The following is a 16,766-nucleotide window of genomic DNA, read 5'->3' as shown; positions in this document are numbered from 1 at the left end:
TAAGAATAACTTTTACAAAATATTTTAATTGCAAAAGCAAGGCATGCTTCACTCTTTTAGTTCATTTAGAGGGGTGATTGTGTATGCTACACTAGTTAATTTTTCATTGCTGTTATAAATATCTGGAAAAAAAACAACTTGGAGAAGAAAAGATTGATTGATTGATTGATTGATTGATTATACTTGCAACTGAATCCAGGGGCACTCTACCATTGAGCTATATTTCAGCCCTTTTTATTTTATTTTTGAGACAGGGTCTTGTTAAGTTCCTGAGGCTGGCCTTGAACTTTCAATCTCCTGGCTCAGCCTCCTGAGTCGCTGAGATTACAAGCATGCACCAGCATGACCAACAGGAAGAAAGATTTACTTTTGGCTCATGGTTTCAGAGGTTGTAGTCTATGGTCAACTGGCTTTGTTGCTTTTGGCCCAAGATGAGGCAGAACATCTTAGCAAAAAGTTTTGGAGCAAAGATGCTTGCCTCATGGCAGGCAGGAAACAGAAAGAGAAGAAAGGACCAGGGACAAATTATATTCCCTAAGGTAATGCCCCATGCCTCTATCACCTCTCAGGAGTCTGTTCTAGCTATCAATGGATGATTTCACTGATGAAGTCAAAACCCCTCATGATCCAATCATATTCCCAAATCCCCACCTCTGAACATTGTTGCCTTTAACACATGAATCTTTAGAGGGTGCTTCAAATACAGACTATAATATGTCAAGATTCCTCTATTTCTTTCTTTCTTTTCTTTTCTTTTTTTGTTTTTGGAACTGGGGATTGAACTCAGGGACACTTGACCACTGAACCACATCCCAAACCCTATTTTGTATTTTATTTAGAGACATGGTTTCACTGAGTTGCTTAGCACCTCACTTTTGCTGAGGCTGACTTTGAACTCGTGATCTTCCTGTCTCAACTCAAATGCCCACAACTGATTAGTGGGTAAAGAAAATGAGTTATATCCATACATTAAAAATATTCAGTCATGGGCTGGGGTTGTGGCTCAGTGGTAGAGTTCTTGCCTTGCACATTGAAGTGCTGGGTTCTGTCTTCAGCACTACATAAAAATAAATAAAATAAAGGTATTGTGTCCAACTACAACAACAACAAATTCAATCATAAAAAGGAATAAAGTGCTGATTCATGATACCTATGAATGAACTTTAAAACTGGATATTGAGTGGAAGACAGTATTCACAAACGCCATGTATTGTATCCTTCAATTTATATCAAACATTTAGGTAAATCCATAGAGATAGAAAGGCTAGTCGTTCCCAGGGCCTAGGGGACACGCAGAATGGAAGTGACTGCTAATGGGTTTGAAATTCCTTTTTAGCTTAATGAAAACATTCTGAAATTATATGATGGAGAAGATTGTACAAATCTGTGAATAAACCAGTAGATTGTATTCATTCATTCATTCATTCGTTTGCTTATTGTAATTAAACCCAGAGCATTTTAACACCAAGCTACATCCCCAGCCATTTTTTAATTTCTTTTTTTTTTTTCTCTTAAGATAGGGTCTTACTGAGGCTATTTTAGAATTTGTGATTCCCCTGCCTCAGCCACCTGAGTCATGTATCACCATATTCATGAAGTCTATTTTTTGTTGTTTTTTTTTCTTTTTTTTTTTTGCAGTGCTGGGGATTGAATGATCTAAAATGTGTCTTGCATGCTACTAGGAAAGCACAGTGCCACTGAGCTACATTGTCAGCCCTAATGAGTTCCTCTTATCATATATAAATCATATCTTAATAAAATTATAATTTAAATTGACGTAAGGCCTATAAAATAACAAAATAACAGATAAAATCTAACCAATAATAATTGCATTAAATGTGAATGAACAAAAAATTATAAATCCAATGGCATAGATTGTTGAATTTGATAAAAAACAAACTCAACTATATGCTGTCTTTAACAGACATAACTGAGGTTCAAAAATACACGTAACTTGAAATTAAAGGATATTATATCAGTATCAAAGCAAAGATTAACCAAAAGAGAATGGGAGAAGCTATGTTATCAGAAAAAGTAAGCTTCATGACAAGAAACAATAGAGACAAAGAGTCTTTGCTAATGTTAAAAAGAGCAGTGTTAGGAATCTATAACAATGCATGTGTACACACTGCAGCAGCAGACTTCCAAATACATGACACAAAAATGAACAGAACTTAGTGTGATCAAGGACCCAGAACTAACTTTAAAATTTTAAAACTTATATGAAAAACAAAAGTGTTAAATAAGTAACATAAGATTCTACCTCAAGAAACTAAGGAGAGCAAACTAACCATTCCCTGAAAAGCATTAAAAAAAAGGAGAGGAAAAGAAACAATAAAATTAGTATGTAAATCAATGAAATAAAAGAATTTTAAAAAATAGAATAAAATCAAACCAAAAATTTGTTCTGTGAAAAGAAGTTAGACTGACCACGAACAACGGGAATAAAAATGAATCTTCAATATCAGAAATGAAAGAAGAGGAAATAAACAGCCCATCTTTATATTTCAAGTGAAATTAAGAGGAGGAGGAAAAGAGAAAGAAGAAGAGCCCAAGGATACAAGGAAAAGGAAGTAATAAAAATCATATCAGAAATAAATCAAGTAGAGAGTAGAAAAACAATAGAAAAATTAAATCACCAAAACTGAGTTGTTTTTTTGAAAAAATAAAATTAAGAAACTGTGGCTAGATTAAGGGGGAAAATATAGTTCAAATAAAATCAGAAATGAACAAGGAGATGTTATAATGAATACCTCAAAGATATTATCAGGGAATATTTTGAATCAAGTTCGCACTAAGTAGATTAGCACATCCCTAAATCCTTGAGGCTCACTTTGAGCTTGTGATCCTCCTGCCTCAGCTTCCTGAGTTGCTGGGTGCTGGGTTCTATAAGTCCAGGGGGTATTATTAATAATTATATGGCAAATAGGATAGCTAGAAAAAAAGTGATTAAGTTCCTAGAAATATGCATTCCAAGACTGACTCACAAAAACCTAGAATGCCTGAGACAACCAATAACAAATTAAAATGATAATCAATACCAATTCTTAAACTCTTCTGGAAAATAGAACACTTTCAACCTCACTTTATGAGACCAGACACTCTGAGATAAAGATATTATAAGAAAAGAAAATTGTGGGTCAATATCTCTGATAAACATAGATGAAATATCCTCAATAAAATACTAGCAAACTAAATTCAACACATCTACAAAGATTATACACCATGACCACAATGAAGGCAAGGTTTGTTCAACATATTAAATAAATTCAATGTGATAAAGCACATTACCTAAATGAAATATAAAACAAATGATCATCTAAATAAATATATAAAAATATTGGACAAAGTGCAACATTCACTCATGGTTAAAACTGTCATTGAAATAGCCATAGAAGCAACTTACCTGAACAAAATAAAACCCATTTATGAAAAGCCCACAATTAACATTGTAATCAATGGGGAACAACTGAAAGCTATTCCTCTAAGGTCTAGTATGAGGAAACGATACTTATTTTCTTCACTTCTATTCAATATTGTACAATAAGTCCTAACCAGGGCAATTAGGTATGAAAAAAGAAATCAAAGGAATCCAAATTGGAAAGGAAGAAGTAAAATTATCTCTGTGGTCAGGTAATATATCCTATATTTAGAAAATCCTAAAGATCCCATTAAAGATATGTTAAAACTAATATAGTAAAGTATCTGGATAAAAAAACCATCTTACAAAAGTCAGGAATGTTTCTATATGTCAACAACAAACTATCCAAAAATGAAATCAAGAGGGCAATCTTGGGCTGGGGTTGTGGCTCAGTGGCAGAGCACTTGCCTAGCATGTGTGAGGCACTGGGTTCGACTCTCAGTACCACATATAAATAAATAAAGGTCAATCAACAACTAAAATAATTTTTTAAAAACAATCTTATTTATAGCAGCCTCAAAAAGTATAAAGTACTTAGGAATAAATTTAACTCAGAAGGGAAAATATCTACATATTAAATACTATAAGACATTGATAAAACAAATTGATTGCATAAATAAGTGGAAAGATACCTCATGTTCATGAATTTCAAGGCTTAATATTATTTAAATGTCCATACTACACAAAGTTACAAGCTGAACACAATCTCTCTCTTAAAATTTATATGTAATCACAAAAGACCTGGTATAGCAGAAACAATCTGGAGAAAGAAGAATGAAATGGGAACATCACCTTCTGAATTCAAATAATATTACAAAGCTATAATCTTCAAGAAAATATTGATGATACTTTCAAAAAAAAGCAGGTATAAGGGCCTCAGGATGTGGGTAGCTCAGTGGTAAAGCACTTGCCTAGCATGTGGGAGATTCTGAGTTTGATCCCAGCTCCAAAACCAAAAAGAAGCCACCACCACCAAGAAAAAAACAATAGATACATGAAATAGAACAGAGAGCCCAGAAATAAACCTATGAATATACAGGCAACTAACTTTCAACAAGGTGCCAAGATTACACAATGAAGAAAGGAGGCAAGGTTTATTCAACATATGCAAATCATTTAATGTGATATAGTACATTAACAAAATTAAATATAAAATAGCATTTATAAAAATAAGTAGAATTGGAAAAACTGAATGTCCTCATGCAAAAGAGTAATATTGGGTCCTTATATGACTTATAATAATGCAAATGGATACAAGGCTGAAATGTAAGACTTGAAACCATAAAACTCCTATAAAAAAAGGATGTAAATCCCTTGATGTAAATCTCAAAAGGATAGGAAGCAAATAGAAAAATTAAAAAGTAGGATTACAGAAAATTATAAAGCTTCTATACATTAAAGAAAATAATCACCAAAATAAAATTTCATCCTACAGATTGGAAAATATTTTCTGTTAAAGCTTATAGAACCCAATGCTTTTTATTTACTTTTTTGTAAACTGACAGATAAAGTTTTGTGTATTTATTGTGTACACCATATTTAGAAATATGTCTTGTGGAATGACTAAATTTAGATAGGTATAGGCTTTACCTTATAAAGTCAACATTTTTGGGTAAGAAAGTCTATAAATCTGATAAGGGATTAATATCCAACTATATATCTAAGAAACATAATATCAAAAATAAAAGCAAGTAACTCAGTTAAAGACAAAGGAATAGAATAGAAATTGTTCTCAAAAGGACATACAACATAAAATAGTCGACAGACTTATGAAAAGTTACTTGGACCTCATCATGTTGATGGAGATGCACATTAAAGCCACAGGGAGGGACTTGGGGGATAACTCAGTGGAAGAATGCTTGCCTAGCATGTATGTGGCTCTAGGTGTGAGCCACAGCATCAGAAAAAGAAACACACACACACACACACTGAGGTGTTACTTCATATGTATAATTTTGTTTTATGTTCTGGTCTCTTTGATCAAATAATTGCAAAACTTAGCCCCTGTGAATTCTCTTCTGGCCTTCACCAATATGGCCTGGCCAATACTTGGGGATCCTTTGCTATCTGGTCTTTCTGCCCTCCTATCAGGCTCAGCAAGTCCTAAGCAGCTTCATACTGCAACTTAACCATCAATTTGTAATCCACAAGAGGAGACCAGGATTGGTTGTGAGGCTGGCCTGGCAGGAATGTGCCAGCTTTTAATAGAGATGAATGGGCCACTGCTGCAGGCTTTGAGAGTTTAGAGGATCCTGGGAGCCAAACCTTTGGAACATCAACTCAAATGAACTTGTCCCAGGTTTTTCCCAGTGGGACTCTGATCTTAACACTCTTGCCTTGGTTGATCATTCAGTTACCTTTGAAGTTATCTACTATTAAGTTTTCAGTTTAGTCCTCAGGTTTTTCTGCTCCATCACTGCATGAGACAAGGGTCTCTTTTTCAGATATCAAAGAGAACTTCCACTCTTCGTATTTCATTTTCATTATTTGCAAATGGCCAAGACTTTTTACATTATCACTCTATAGACATCAACACAACTAATGATAACTTGCCAGTTTTATTGTCCTTGTACATGTTCCTCCATAATTCTCAAATGCCAGAATCATTGCCTTTGGCCACAGTGTTCTCTCTGGAAACATTTCTCCATGTCACCACTGGTGAATTCTATAAGCAGTTTTGCTGCTGTGAGGCCTACAATGTATGATCCATCCAAAGGCTCTATTGGATCTGAACCAAAATATTGTCAGTTTTTACCTGATAGACAAAACAAGGGTCCAACTGCTCTCAGTAGATATTGTTTAATAGGTTACTTATTAATAAAATGGAGAAATCACAAGATAAATTTTCTATAAATCGATATGAAATTTAGAATCTGTCTTCCTCTCACCATGCAAAGTTACAAATCTGCGAACCAGTCAGCCCAACCAACAGATATGGTAAAGTGTTTATAAATAAAATGGTACTAGAAGGAAGAGAGAGGATGAGTATTAGAGTCAGAGTTGAAAAAAAAAGTAAAATTTATGGCTACTTACTACAAAGATCAAAAATAAAATGTTTTATCTTTTGATAATTTGATGGGTGTGGCAGGGAAGGGGGGCATAGAAAGAGGCCTAAAATAAATTTTGTCAAACTTAAATCTTAGTCAAGTATGACACCTAGAGGATGTACAAATTGAATTCCTTTTGGTGTTTTTTTGTTTGTTTTTGTTTTCTTCTGAATGCAAGATACATTTATTTGGAGAAATTTATTTTAAAATTTTATTTCAAAATACACATCCTTATGTATTTCCCTATGCAATATTCTATCAATGAAGTAATTTTGTTTACATTGCATCATTTATTTTATTTATAAAAATAAATGACATTAATAATTGCTTCCCTTTTTATCAAGTAGCTGAATTTTTTATAATTGGTTTCAAATACTGATACTAATCACAGGAAGCCATTTTCCATATGTCTGATGGGTCATGAGGTGTATTATATGCTTATATTCTAATAAAAGAGAAAGCATGTGTAGGTGTGTATATGCCCTCATTCTCTGGAATTTAGAAATAATGGCAAAAATAACAAAGGCTAATTAAGGACATAACAGAAGTGGAAATAGGTTCAAAATTGTCTTATTTCTAAATATTAAAAAAATATATGATTTGCATTTGTCATCCATTGGTTTGGAAAACTTTTATAGCCCTGCCTCATTAATACTTGAACAGTTCTTCATGAAAAACGATGAATGACTTAATTCATGGCAAGCTGTACAGATGGTCAATTTGATCTGCATCCTTGAGACTTCTCATGACTCAATTTTGACATCACGTCATTAAACATTTGTGTATTATTTATATCATATTCTAGAAAACAAAGATTGCTATATCTTGCAATCTATCAATTTTATTGATAGGATTTATCCAACTGGACAGTTCCTTTCACAAAGGAACATGTATCTGAACATATATATTTATATATCACTTTTGTCTCCTTAGAGACCCATACATTTTTGTCCTCAAGTGCAGTAATGACATTGTTATGAACAGATATGTGGCAGTGGTGAAGACAAATGTTTGTATGACTTAGTTTCTGTAACATTATTCAGGGTGTCTTCACTGCTAATAAGTGATTCTTTTTTTTTTTTTTTAGTGTATGTTCCCTAATCTTTGTATTAAGTTTAAATTAAGGAATCCAATTGTTGGCTATTTTCAAACACTACTGTAGAACATGTCATCCTAATTGTATAATTTAAATGGCAAGAAATGTTGACTTAAAAAGCTGACCTTGGTTCTTACACAATACTTTAATTTGTAGGTGTAATGTTTAAACTCTTAACCAATTGAGTCATTATTATAGAGACGGATAAATACAAAGATCAGAATCTTGAATTTTCTTTTGACATTGAGCTATTGAGTATGGCATCTGATGGCTTTGTGAAGGGCTGGATGACTGTCTTGCACATGAAAATGTACTAACTTGACTCCTCATGTTCCCTGTCCTGTCTGTGTTATATAATGAATTTCCATATGGTGAATAGGTTTGGGCTTCCCAAGAAAACTTAGAATAGCTGTTATTAACAGAGTACCTCCAATGTGCATTCTCCCTGTGCCAGAGTTAGAGGATTCTCTGGACATGAACAATACCTGAGAAATATAAACAGACATGGTAGGACAATGCTTCTTGTGGAGTGGTTTTGTACAGAGTTTTCCTGAACAGGGCAGAACCCAGGAAGCAATAGCAGTCTCACTTTCCTCTGTGGTGTTACTGTTGAAAGAAGTACTCCTTCTGGGAGCTGTACATTAGGTAGGATCAGGCTTCCTTTGTATTCTTTATCAACCTATAATCTTTTGATTGTTGCCTGTTTTTTGCCAGTGAAGAAATAGTAATCCACACTAGTTTATCTCTCCTAATCACAGACACAGAGCTAGGGCTCTCTGAGCTTTTAATTCCCTCTTAGAGGCCTAACAGAGTGAAAAGTAAACAAAGACCAAATTTGCAACCTTCTACGAAGCTAATTTCCTCTGATGTCAGAATACTTAAACAGGCAGGACCTGGGAATTATTTGATCAAACCTGCTTTTAATCTAATGCATGCAGAGGGCTGTGTCTGGAAAGCACCACAAAATGACAATTGTCCCCAGGGAGCCTTATGGAAGGTTTCCTCTTTCAGAAACAGTAGCTTCCTCGTTTTAAACCCCTGGGTTGCTCTGTCTTGGAGTAAATTCATAAAATTTACTCTAAGTAGTTTTCCTGCTTTAAAATTTTAATTTTATTTGGCAGAAAATTTCTAACCAGATGAGAAGAGTTTTCTTTGGCTTTATGCTTGCTGATACATTTTTTTTAATTGACTAAGTGTCTTGATTTTAGGTTTACTAGGAAATAAATAAATAATAAACAATTATTACTGTGGGAAAGGAAGAAAATATAAAGCATAATTTGACTTCACCCATTCTTCTATTGATACATGATATAAGAAGGTGAAAACAACAAAGAACAAAAGACACAAAACCATGTGGTTCCTAACTTAGATAATGAAAGAGGGTTTTCTACACTAAGTATTAAGAGAAATTTCTGTCAGAATTTTAAGAAAAGAGTTCATTAATTAGGAGCTATCCAAACAATGTTACTGACTTAATTTGCCCTATTGTTTCTATTCACAACTCTCTGGATACTTAGAAGTAGTGTATTCTTAACAGAGAGAGTACTTTACTTCATACCTGAAATATAATTTTATGATTAGTTTTCGTGAAATTTTATTAATGTCATTACTTAGCATTGTACATGCTTCTTAAGTATGAATTCAGTTTTAAAAAGAGAATGGCTTACTTTAAGTTAAAGAACAATGAAGAAAGAGTTTAAGTGCATTTTGACAGCAAGTTGTAGTTGTGTTTTCTATATCTGATCATAGTGTTTCTCACATAAAGTAATTCAGAAGCCACAGCTTAAAAATACCTTATCAACACGGATGCTTTGTGCAAATATGCACCAAGAATAACACGCCACTAGATCTACCCTTTGACTCCTTGGGTGACGATGAATTTCAATGGCAGTTATTCATCATTCTGAAGCCTGCCGGGTGATGATCCTTTTTATTGGTGTACCCTTTCAAACCTATTTCGCCGCACCATGTGCACTGGAGTTCTCTGGGCGGATATGCCCTGGCTGGGTGCTGCCTGGCGGCCGGCTCTTGCCTTCCTGGCTCCCCTTCTCGCCCTCGCGCTCTCACCTCCCCCTGCCTCCAGCCCCCTCTCACTCCTTTCGGCTCACGCCCCCCTCCTCTCTCTCCAGCTGGCGGCGGGGGCTGCGCTGCCTCCCAGACCTCACGGACCTGCTCAGTCAGCTGGGGCCCCCTGCGGACGGCTGCTTCCCTCTCTGCACGGACCTGCCACTCTGCGCGGAATGGCAGCGACGGCAGCATCCCCGCCAGCGGCGGCAGCGGCGGCGGCTGTGTCCACGGCCACCACGGACGCTATTGTTCCCTGGTGTTAGATGCTCTTTCCCTCCCTTTCATCTGAAACGAACAATAGGAGGAAAGAGCTTTGCTTTCTGTACTCCTTGGGAAGACGTTCCGAAAGGAAAGAAAAATTCCCTGCTGAACCAACGTACTGCGAATCCGGACCCTGGAGCGGCTGCGGGCAGCATGGGGCTGCAAAGGAAGCGCTCGGTGTCCAGGAGCCAGGGCGCTGCGGGGCCACGCCGGGGCGTCCTGCAGCTGCTGCCGCTGCCACTGCTCCTGCTGTTGCTGTGCCCGGGCGCCCGCGGGGCTGCGGCGCAGAGAGAGGCGGAGGCACCCACCCTCTATCTGTGGAAGACTGGTAAGTGGCACGGAGTTGTCCCTTCCTTCCATCTTCACATGTGGGTCCACGATATGGAGCTGCTGGGCTCCGGGAGGGGACCTTGGTGCTTCTCGATGGCCGGATTGTGCTGGGATTGTAAAATAAAAAGTATGAATCCCGCAAGCAAATTAGGTCATGTCCGATGGTCTTAGGAAAGAAAAACATAACAACTAAGAGGCAACAGTGAGTCATTGGAATGATATTTCTCTTGCAGTTCTGCAGTTAATGGGGGCAACGCCGCACTTTCATGATGAAGTGCAATATTTTTAACCTCTGGATTCTCGTTCTATTAGGAGTTCCTAACATACATTTCTGGCAAAGAACAAGCAGTTTAGCCCCAGTCTGTATTCTGTCTCTGGGCAAACAGGATGGTTAGTGCAGCAATATGTATGGATATAGAGTTGAATTTGTTAAGTATAGCTTTGTGATATGTGGGACACTTGGAAACAAGACAAGTGAGGGCAATTGTGACAGTCAAAAGCAAAGGGTACTCCAAGGCACTCACCACGAAGATTGTGCATAGTTTAATTTGTAATGAGTGACGTGACTTTTAAAGTCTATAATTATTAGGATGTTTGTTTATAAACTTTTCCTTCCTTGAGAATTCTTTTGCTTTGTTTCTCAAACAACCAACTAAAGCAATAGCTAACTGCCTCTCAGTACTTCCCTGAGAGGTGTTTGAAAGTCACAGTGAAGCAAGCGGTGACAGGCAGGAAAACAATACCAACTGAGGAATGACCACCCCCTCTTCTGTGGGCGTGCTTTCACTGTCCATTAAAGGACACTGAGAGTTCTTCAGCCAACCTGAGACTTCCAGTGTTCATAGGAAAAAAGCAAGAGGTGAAGGATTATTTCTGTTGCTTAGAACTGGAGATGTTTTAAGAGTTCCAAAGCAATCCCTAAACATCAACAGGGATGTGGTAGAAAGGGAGAAGTCTGTATTCATCTTGGGGTTGCAAACAACTTAAAGAGTCCTCTCTTTCCTGGCTTCAGCCCATCTCTGCTGCCCTGCTGAAGAAACAGATCAATTTCACTAGTATCTTGGATTTTAAAAGAAGTTATATCTATCCAGCAACTTGTATTAATCAGAAATTTATTTAAAGCTAAAGCACAGAATTTGCCACGAAATATTTAAGGCTACCCACACATATTTGAAAAAGCAAAATGATTCTTGCTAACACTTTAAAGATTGATTGATTAATGCAAGCAAAAGAAATCAAATTAATGTATTTGCATTTAAAATGAAGAGTTGAAGCTATTTTGTAGCTAAAGCCATGGCTTTATTTTTCAAAATCTCATTTTCAATGACAAACACTAATCATACTATAATTTACCACTTAGTGGTATTATCTGGAAGACTGGGAAGAGCTTCTAAGGTAAATAAGTGTTGGACAAAGCTATACCTGCCTAGTTGAAATTTGTACCATCAAAGTTACAAAAGCCAAGCAGTAATTCAGATTGAAAAGAGCCTAGACAACATTCACTGTACAGCATCTGAGTTGCCAATATATGTCAACATAAATGTCATGGTGGGAACACAAGCCAATAAACAGCTTAAAATAGTGGAAAGCTCTCAGGAGCAAGGAGATGGAGACCTTGATTTGAGTGCCAGTTCCAGCTTCCAATAGCTGTAGGAGTGTTGGCAGTTCACTTAACTTTTGACCCTTAGTTTTCTCAACTGCATATAAATGTGTTAAAACCTTCTTTTAACTCGCTCTCCCCAGTGTTGTGAAGATCAAATAAGTTGTTGTGGGAGAGTAATTTTGTAACCCTTACGTGAAAACTCTAAGCTAGTATGATGAGGATAATAATGCTGCCTCTATAATGGGGATCCTTGGTTTGATGTGAAACATGGTGGAATAAAATGAAGAGCAAAATAATGACCACTTCATTTTTTTCCCCAGTGGGAAAGGAGACATCACTGTATCTATAAAGAAGTTGAAAGTACTTGGGGTAACTAGAAAGTATTTAAAGGAAATAAATACATTATAAATAAAGACATAGAGGTGACAGAATCATATGTTTATCACTTGATGAAAATGAAGACATTTAATGTAAACAAAAGAAAAGAAAGGCAGGAAGGGAACTGGTAGATAAAGGGGAGATAGTTCAGGATGCCTATTCCGGTGATGTTAGCTTGACCTTAGTATAGAAGTTCATAGGGAACCACATTAATGGTGAGATTATTGAATCGGAGGTCACACTGGATGAAGAACTGGGTTAGGATGTCTGCCAGTGAGAAACTTAAACACTAGTGTGACTATGCAACTGCAACATGGCATACCATACTCATGAATGGAACATTATCAGACTAGAGAAGTTATGTAGTGGATACATGAGATATGAAAGGTTTCAAAGAAGATTGAATATTTGATCTTGCTCATGGAAGGATTAGTTGAATTTTTACTGAGGTAAGAATGGAAGGCAGAGGGAAGAGAGAAAATAAAAAAAAAAATTTAAAAATGACAGCATTACTACATCTTGAAAGCAGTGGCTATCACAGGTCATGTGCAGGAAGTTTGGTAAGAATGAAAAGATTTAACACCCAGGAGCTGAATTGGGACTAGACTGAAAGAAAACTATGGAAAAGATGTGGAAATTTTATTTACAAGTAGATGAAGGCCATTGGAAACTCTGAGTAGAAGATCAATAATAGGTTGGTTACAGGAAACGTACGCTAAATCTAAGCTAGTACTTACTGTACCCTCCAAATGCCATCAAGGTCTCCATTATGCCTGTAGAGGTAGAAAAGGCTATGAAAGGAGGAAGGGCAAATTTATTAGGGTTGGCGTTATGGTTTGGATATAAAATGTCCCCCAAATGCTCCTGTATTAATGCAGGAATATTTGGAGGAGAAATGATTGGATTGTGAGACTAGAAATGATTGGATTGTGAGACTAGGTGGTAACTTTGGATGGTTAGAGTGTGGCTGGAGTTAGTAGGTCACTGGAGGTGTGCCCTGGAAGCATTCATCTTCTCTGTGACCCTTTCCTGACCACCACAAAGGGAGTTTTGCTCCTCTTCCAACTCCTTTTACTATAAAGTCCTACCTTATTTTTGGCCCAGAGCAATGGATTCCACCAACCATGGACTGAACCCCTGATACTTTGAGTCAAAATAAACTTTCCCTTCACTAAGTTGGTCTTATCAAATATTTTGGTCACAGATATGCAAGTCTGACTAACAGTTGGGAAGACAAATATAATTTTAATAAGATATATTGAATGTGAGGTAGCAATGAATGACCTATTCAGATGATTATCTTTAATGGGAATATTAGTAAATGAGTAAGAGGAAGAATTATGCCAAAGGTGTAAACTTGGGACTCAATAAGTAAATGGTAATTCAAGTCATGGGAGTGAGGAGTTCATTAAAAGAAGAAAATACTGAGAAGTGGATCCTGGGAAAATATTGGGAAGCTAGAACACTTCACAAATAATATTGATATTTTAGGGCCTAGAGATATAGCTCAATGGCAGAGTCCTGTACAACATGCACCAAGCCCTGGATTTAATCCCTAGTACCTAAAAAACAAAAATGAATTTAAAAAAGAATATTGAGATTTTTCAGAGCTACCTAGAAGAGAAACTAATAAAAGTGGCTGAGAAAGATCTAAGGAAAATATCAATAGACACTAAATGGAAGAGGTGTTGTATAAAAGAGCCAGTGGCAAAAACTAGAAAAGTTCAGGAAGGTTAGGAAATAGATGATAAAATATTTTAGAAAATAGTAAGAAAGATGAGAAGTTGATAAGAAAGCAGTGCTTTGGGAAAGAGCATGAGCAGTATAGTGGTAGACATCTACACTTGTTTGATTAATAACATATTTGAAAAGGTATAGTACTAAATAAGTTCAATAAATAAGAACATAAAGTCTCCTGACTACACTTTTATTGTTTTATAGTAGAGAAAAACCTCAGAATTTAAGATATTGGAAAATATTTATTGAAATACAAAATTAAAAGTATCAAGTTTTATGTCATTGTCATTTGAAAGGTAACTTGTATTTGAATAATTAGAAAACTTATTTTATACATACAAAAGTAAAGTACTTATAATATGAAAGATGAATAACTACCATGATTTCTAAGTAGTAGAGAGTTTGATAATTTTTTTTTAATTTTACGATATGAGGATGTTTTCAAAATAATTGTAGTTAATTATATCCATTTAGAAATTCCAAATGGAGAGTCAATGGACTGAATTGAGCAAAATGTGATTGACTTAGCATGAGTTATATAGGAAATATTGAATGCATCAAACTTTTATCAATGTCTCTCGTAGAGATTCCTTTTTTAAATGTCTTAATAAAATAATTGAATTTATATTTAATGTAACAAAGTTACACTGAAATCTAAGAAACATGTAACCTACTAGCCATTTTTCAGAATTCAGGTGATGGGGTTTTTGTTAGGTATGAGTTCTCTCTCAAGGAGAATATTCCTCAAATTTAACATTTTTGAACTAGGTTAATTCTGTGTAAGACAATACTATTATAGACATTTGCAGAGTTGTTTACACAATCGCATTAAACTATACCTTTGTTCTTTAAAATAAAAACAAATATTACTCTTTACTTTTTCTATTGTGTGCTTATATTATAGGTCTTATTAATCAGAATATAAAATTTTCTGTAATGTGTAAGGGAAAATATCCCTCTCAATTCTTCCAGTCATTAAGTAGTAAAGGGGATAGGGCTATCATTCCTGGTGATCATACATAAGTGTAGCATTATCCTACCACAAGTGTTTTGAGCTTCAGTTGTGCTTACAACTTGCTTTTGGAAAGTGATTCAAGTTTTCTCACTAGACGGAGGAGAATTGACAAGAGTAGACATAGGGTGGGCACCAAAATCAGCTGATCCTGAGCAACATGGATTGAATATTCTATCCATGTTACCTACTAAATTATTTTATCTCGCTAAACATTATTCTTTCATCTCCAATATGGTGGAAGATGCTAGTCACTTGACTATTGACTGGTTTATCTCAATACATGCTAAGGCTGAGCAAGTATTTTCTGGAGATTTATAATATTAAGACATATTTATAATTATAGGAATAAGTGTCTTAAGGTAAGATAAATTATTTTTATATGTAACACAATTATTGATCAAAAATTCTTTAACAATTTATTGATTATTTGCATTGGAAAAGTCAATCAGATAGTTTTGTGAAGCTTCAATATATTTAATGGAACTGTGATAATTCAGATTGCTCCTTATGTGAATTGTAGGTAGCTGCCTGGCTTGCAAAATGACAGAAGTCACATGAAGGCTAAGATTAAGGGTGTCATGGGGTTGTATATAACCAGAATTTTTTCTGCCCATATTGTCACATTGAGAACTGTCTGATGGCATTGGGATGAGATGATGACATTTGGATTAGGTTATTGGTGAAGTGTGATTGTGGTTTGGCCTTTTCAGAAGGAACTAAAGCCCTTCAGCCTCTGATATGAATCAGAACAGTGATGTTGGACAGTGCAGTCCCCTAGTCTAATGAATATGTAAAACAGGCTTCCTTAAAATTAATAAAAAACGTATGATACTAACAAAAGATGATCTTTAATGAAATGCACATTGGCAAAATAGCATTTGAGAAACCATATTTTCCCTGTCACAAGAACAGCACAGAGTGTGAATTCAAGGTGTGAGCCATAAAGTAGAGATCTTTTTAAATTTCTTTATCAGAATTTCACACCAGCAGTTAAGGATGCTCTAAGATGAATGAGACAATTTTTAAAAATGCACTTAGTTCCCAAGTACATAAGCAATAAGAAAGTTTATATTTAGAGGAAGTGATATAACAATTAAAAGCATATTGAGAGGGTTGGGGAAAATGACAGAATTTGAAACAATTATGCTAAAAAGCAACCTATTTATTGCTTCTGATGCTTTTGGATCCAACCAAACGGATGTTGTTTTATCTTTCAGAAATATTGAGCTAACTCAATATTTGCACAGTTTAGTATATGAAATCATAAATATTGGTTCCATATTATTGCATCAGTTATATTACAGGAAAAAAAACAAGGGCAATTGGGAAGAAAACAAAACTGAGCTTGTTTTATGGGGACAACAATTTCCAAAGGACACTTGTAGTAGAGTAATGTTAGGGGAGTTTAAGTCACAGGTGTCAGAGATGAATGGTACACGTAGAAGGAGTTAGTTTGCATGACTGTTGAAAGGAAAAACTATGACTGCTAAAGTTTGTGGGGAAAATGAGACTGTGAGAAAAGAGAAAATGGGCAAATGATTTTGGCTTCTTTTAAATTTATTTTTATTAGACTTTTTGAGGAAGTCTAATACAGAAAATTAAGCAGAAAGTACTATTTTCTCTTTTATCCCATTATCCTACTATTTTCCTATATTATTAAAATCTCACATTTATTTGATATATTTGTTATATTTGAGGAACCATTACTGATACATTATTAATTAACCTCTGTGGTTTATATTAGGGTTCACTCCTTGTATAATACATCTGTAGATTGTGAAATATATATATATATATATATATATATATAT

At 35.5% G+C, this 16,766-nt stretch overlaps 1 protein-coding gene across 1 annotated transcript in view; it reads left to right on the top strand.

Annotated features, from left to right (window-relative positions):
• Nucleotides 1-10,045: 10,045 nt before the first annotated feature.
• Thsd7a (thrombospondin type 1 domain containing 7A) overlaps nt 10,046-16,766 on the top strand; it is a 395,412-nt gene continuing 388,691 nt past the window's right edge. The window contains exon 1 of the mRNA XM_026397260.2: nt 10,046-10,220. Within this exon, the coding sequence (XP_026253045.2) occupies nt 10,046-10,220 (175 nt within the window). The remainder of the gene's footprint in view (nt 10,221-16,766) is intronic.

The sequence above is a fragment of the Urocitellus parryii genome, chromosome 3, assembly GCF_045843805.1.
Source record: "Urocitellus parryii isolate mUroPar1 chromosome 3, mUroPar1.hap1, whole genome shotgun sequence".
NCBI classification, from domain to species: domain Eukaryota; kingdom Metazoa; phylum Chordata; class Mammalia; order Rodentia; family Sciuridae; genus Urocitellus; species Urocitellus parryii.
Note: the sequence above shows the minus strand (reverse complement) of the source record. Positions and strands in the feature narration are given on the sequence as shown.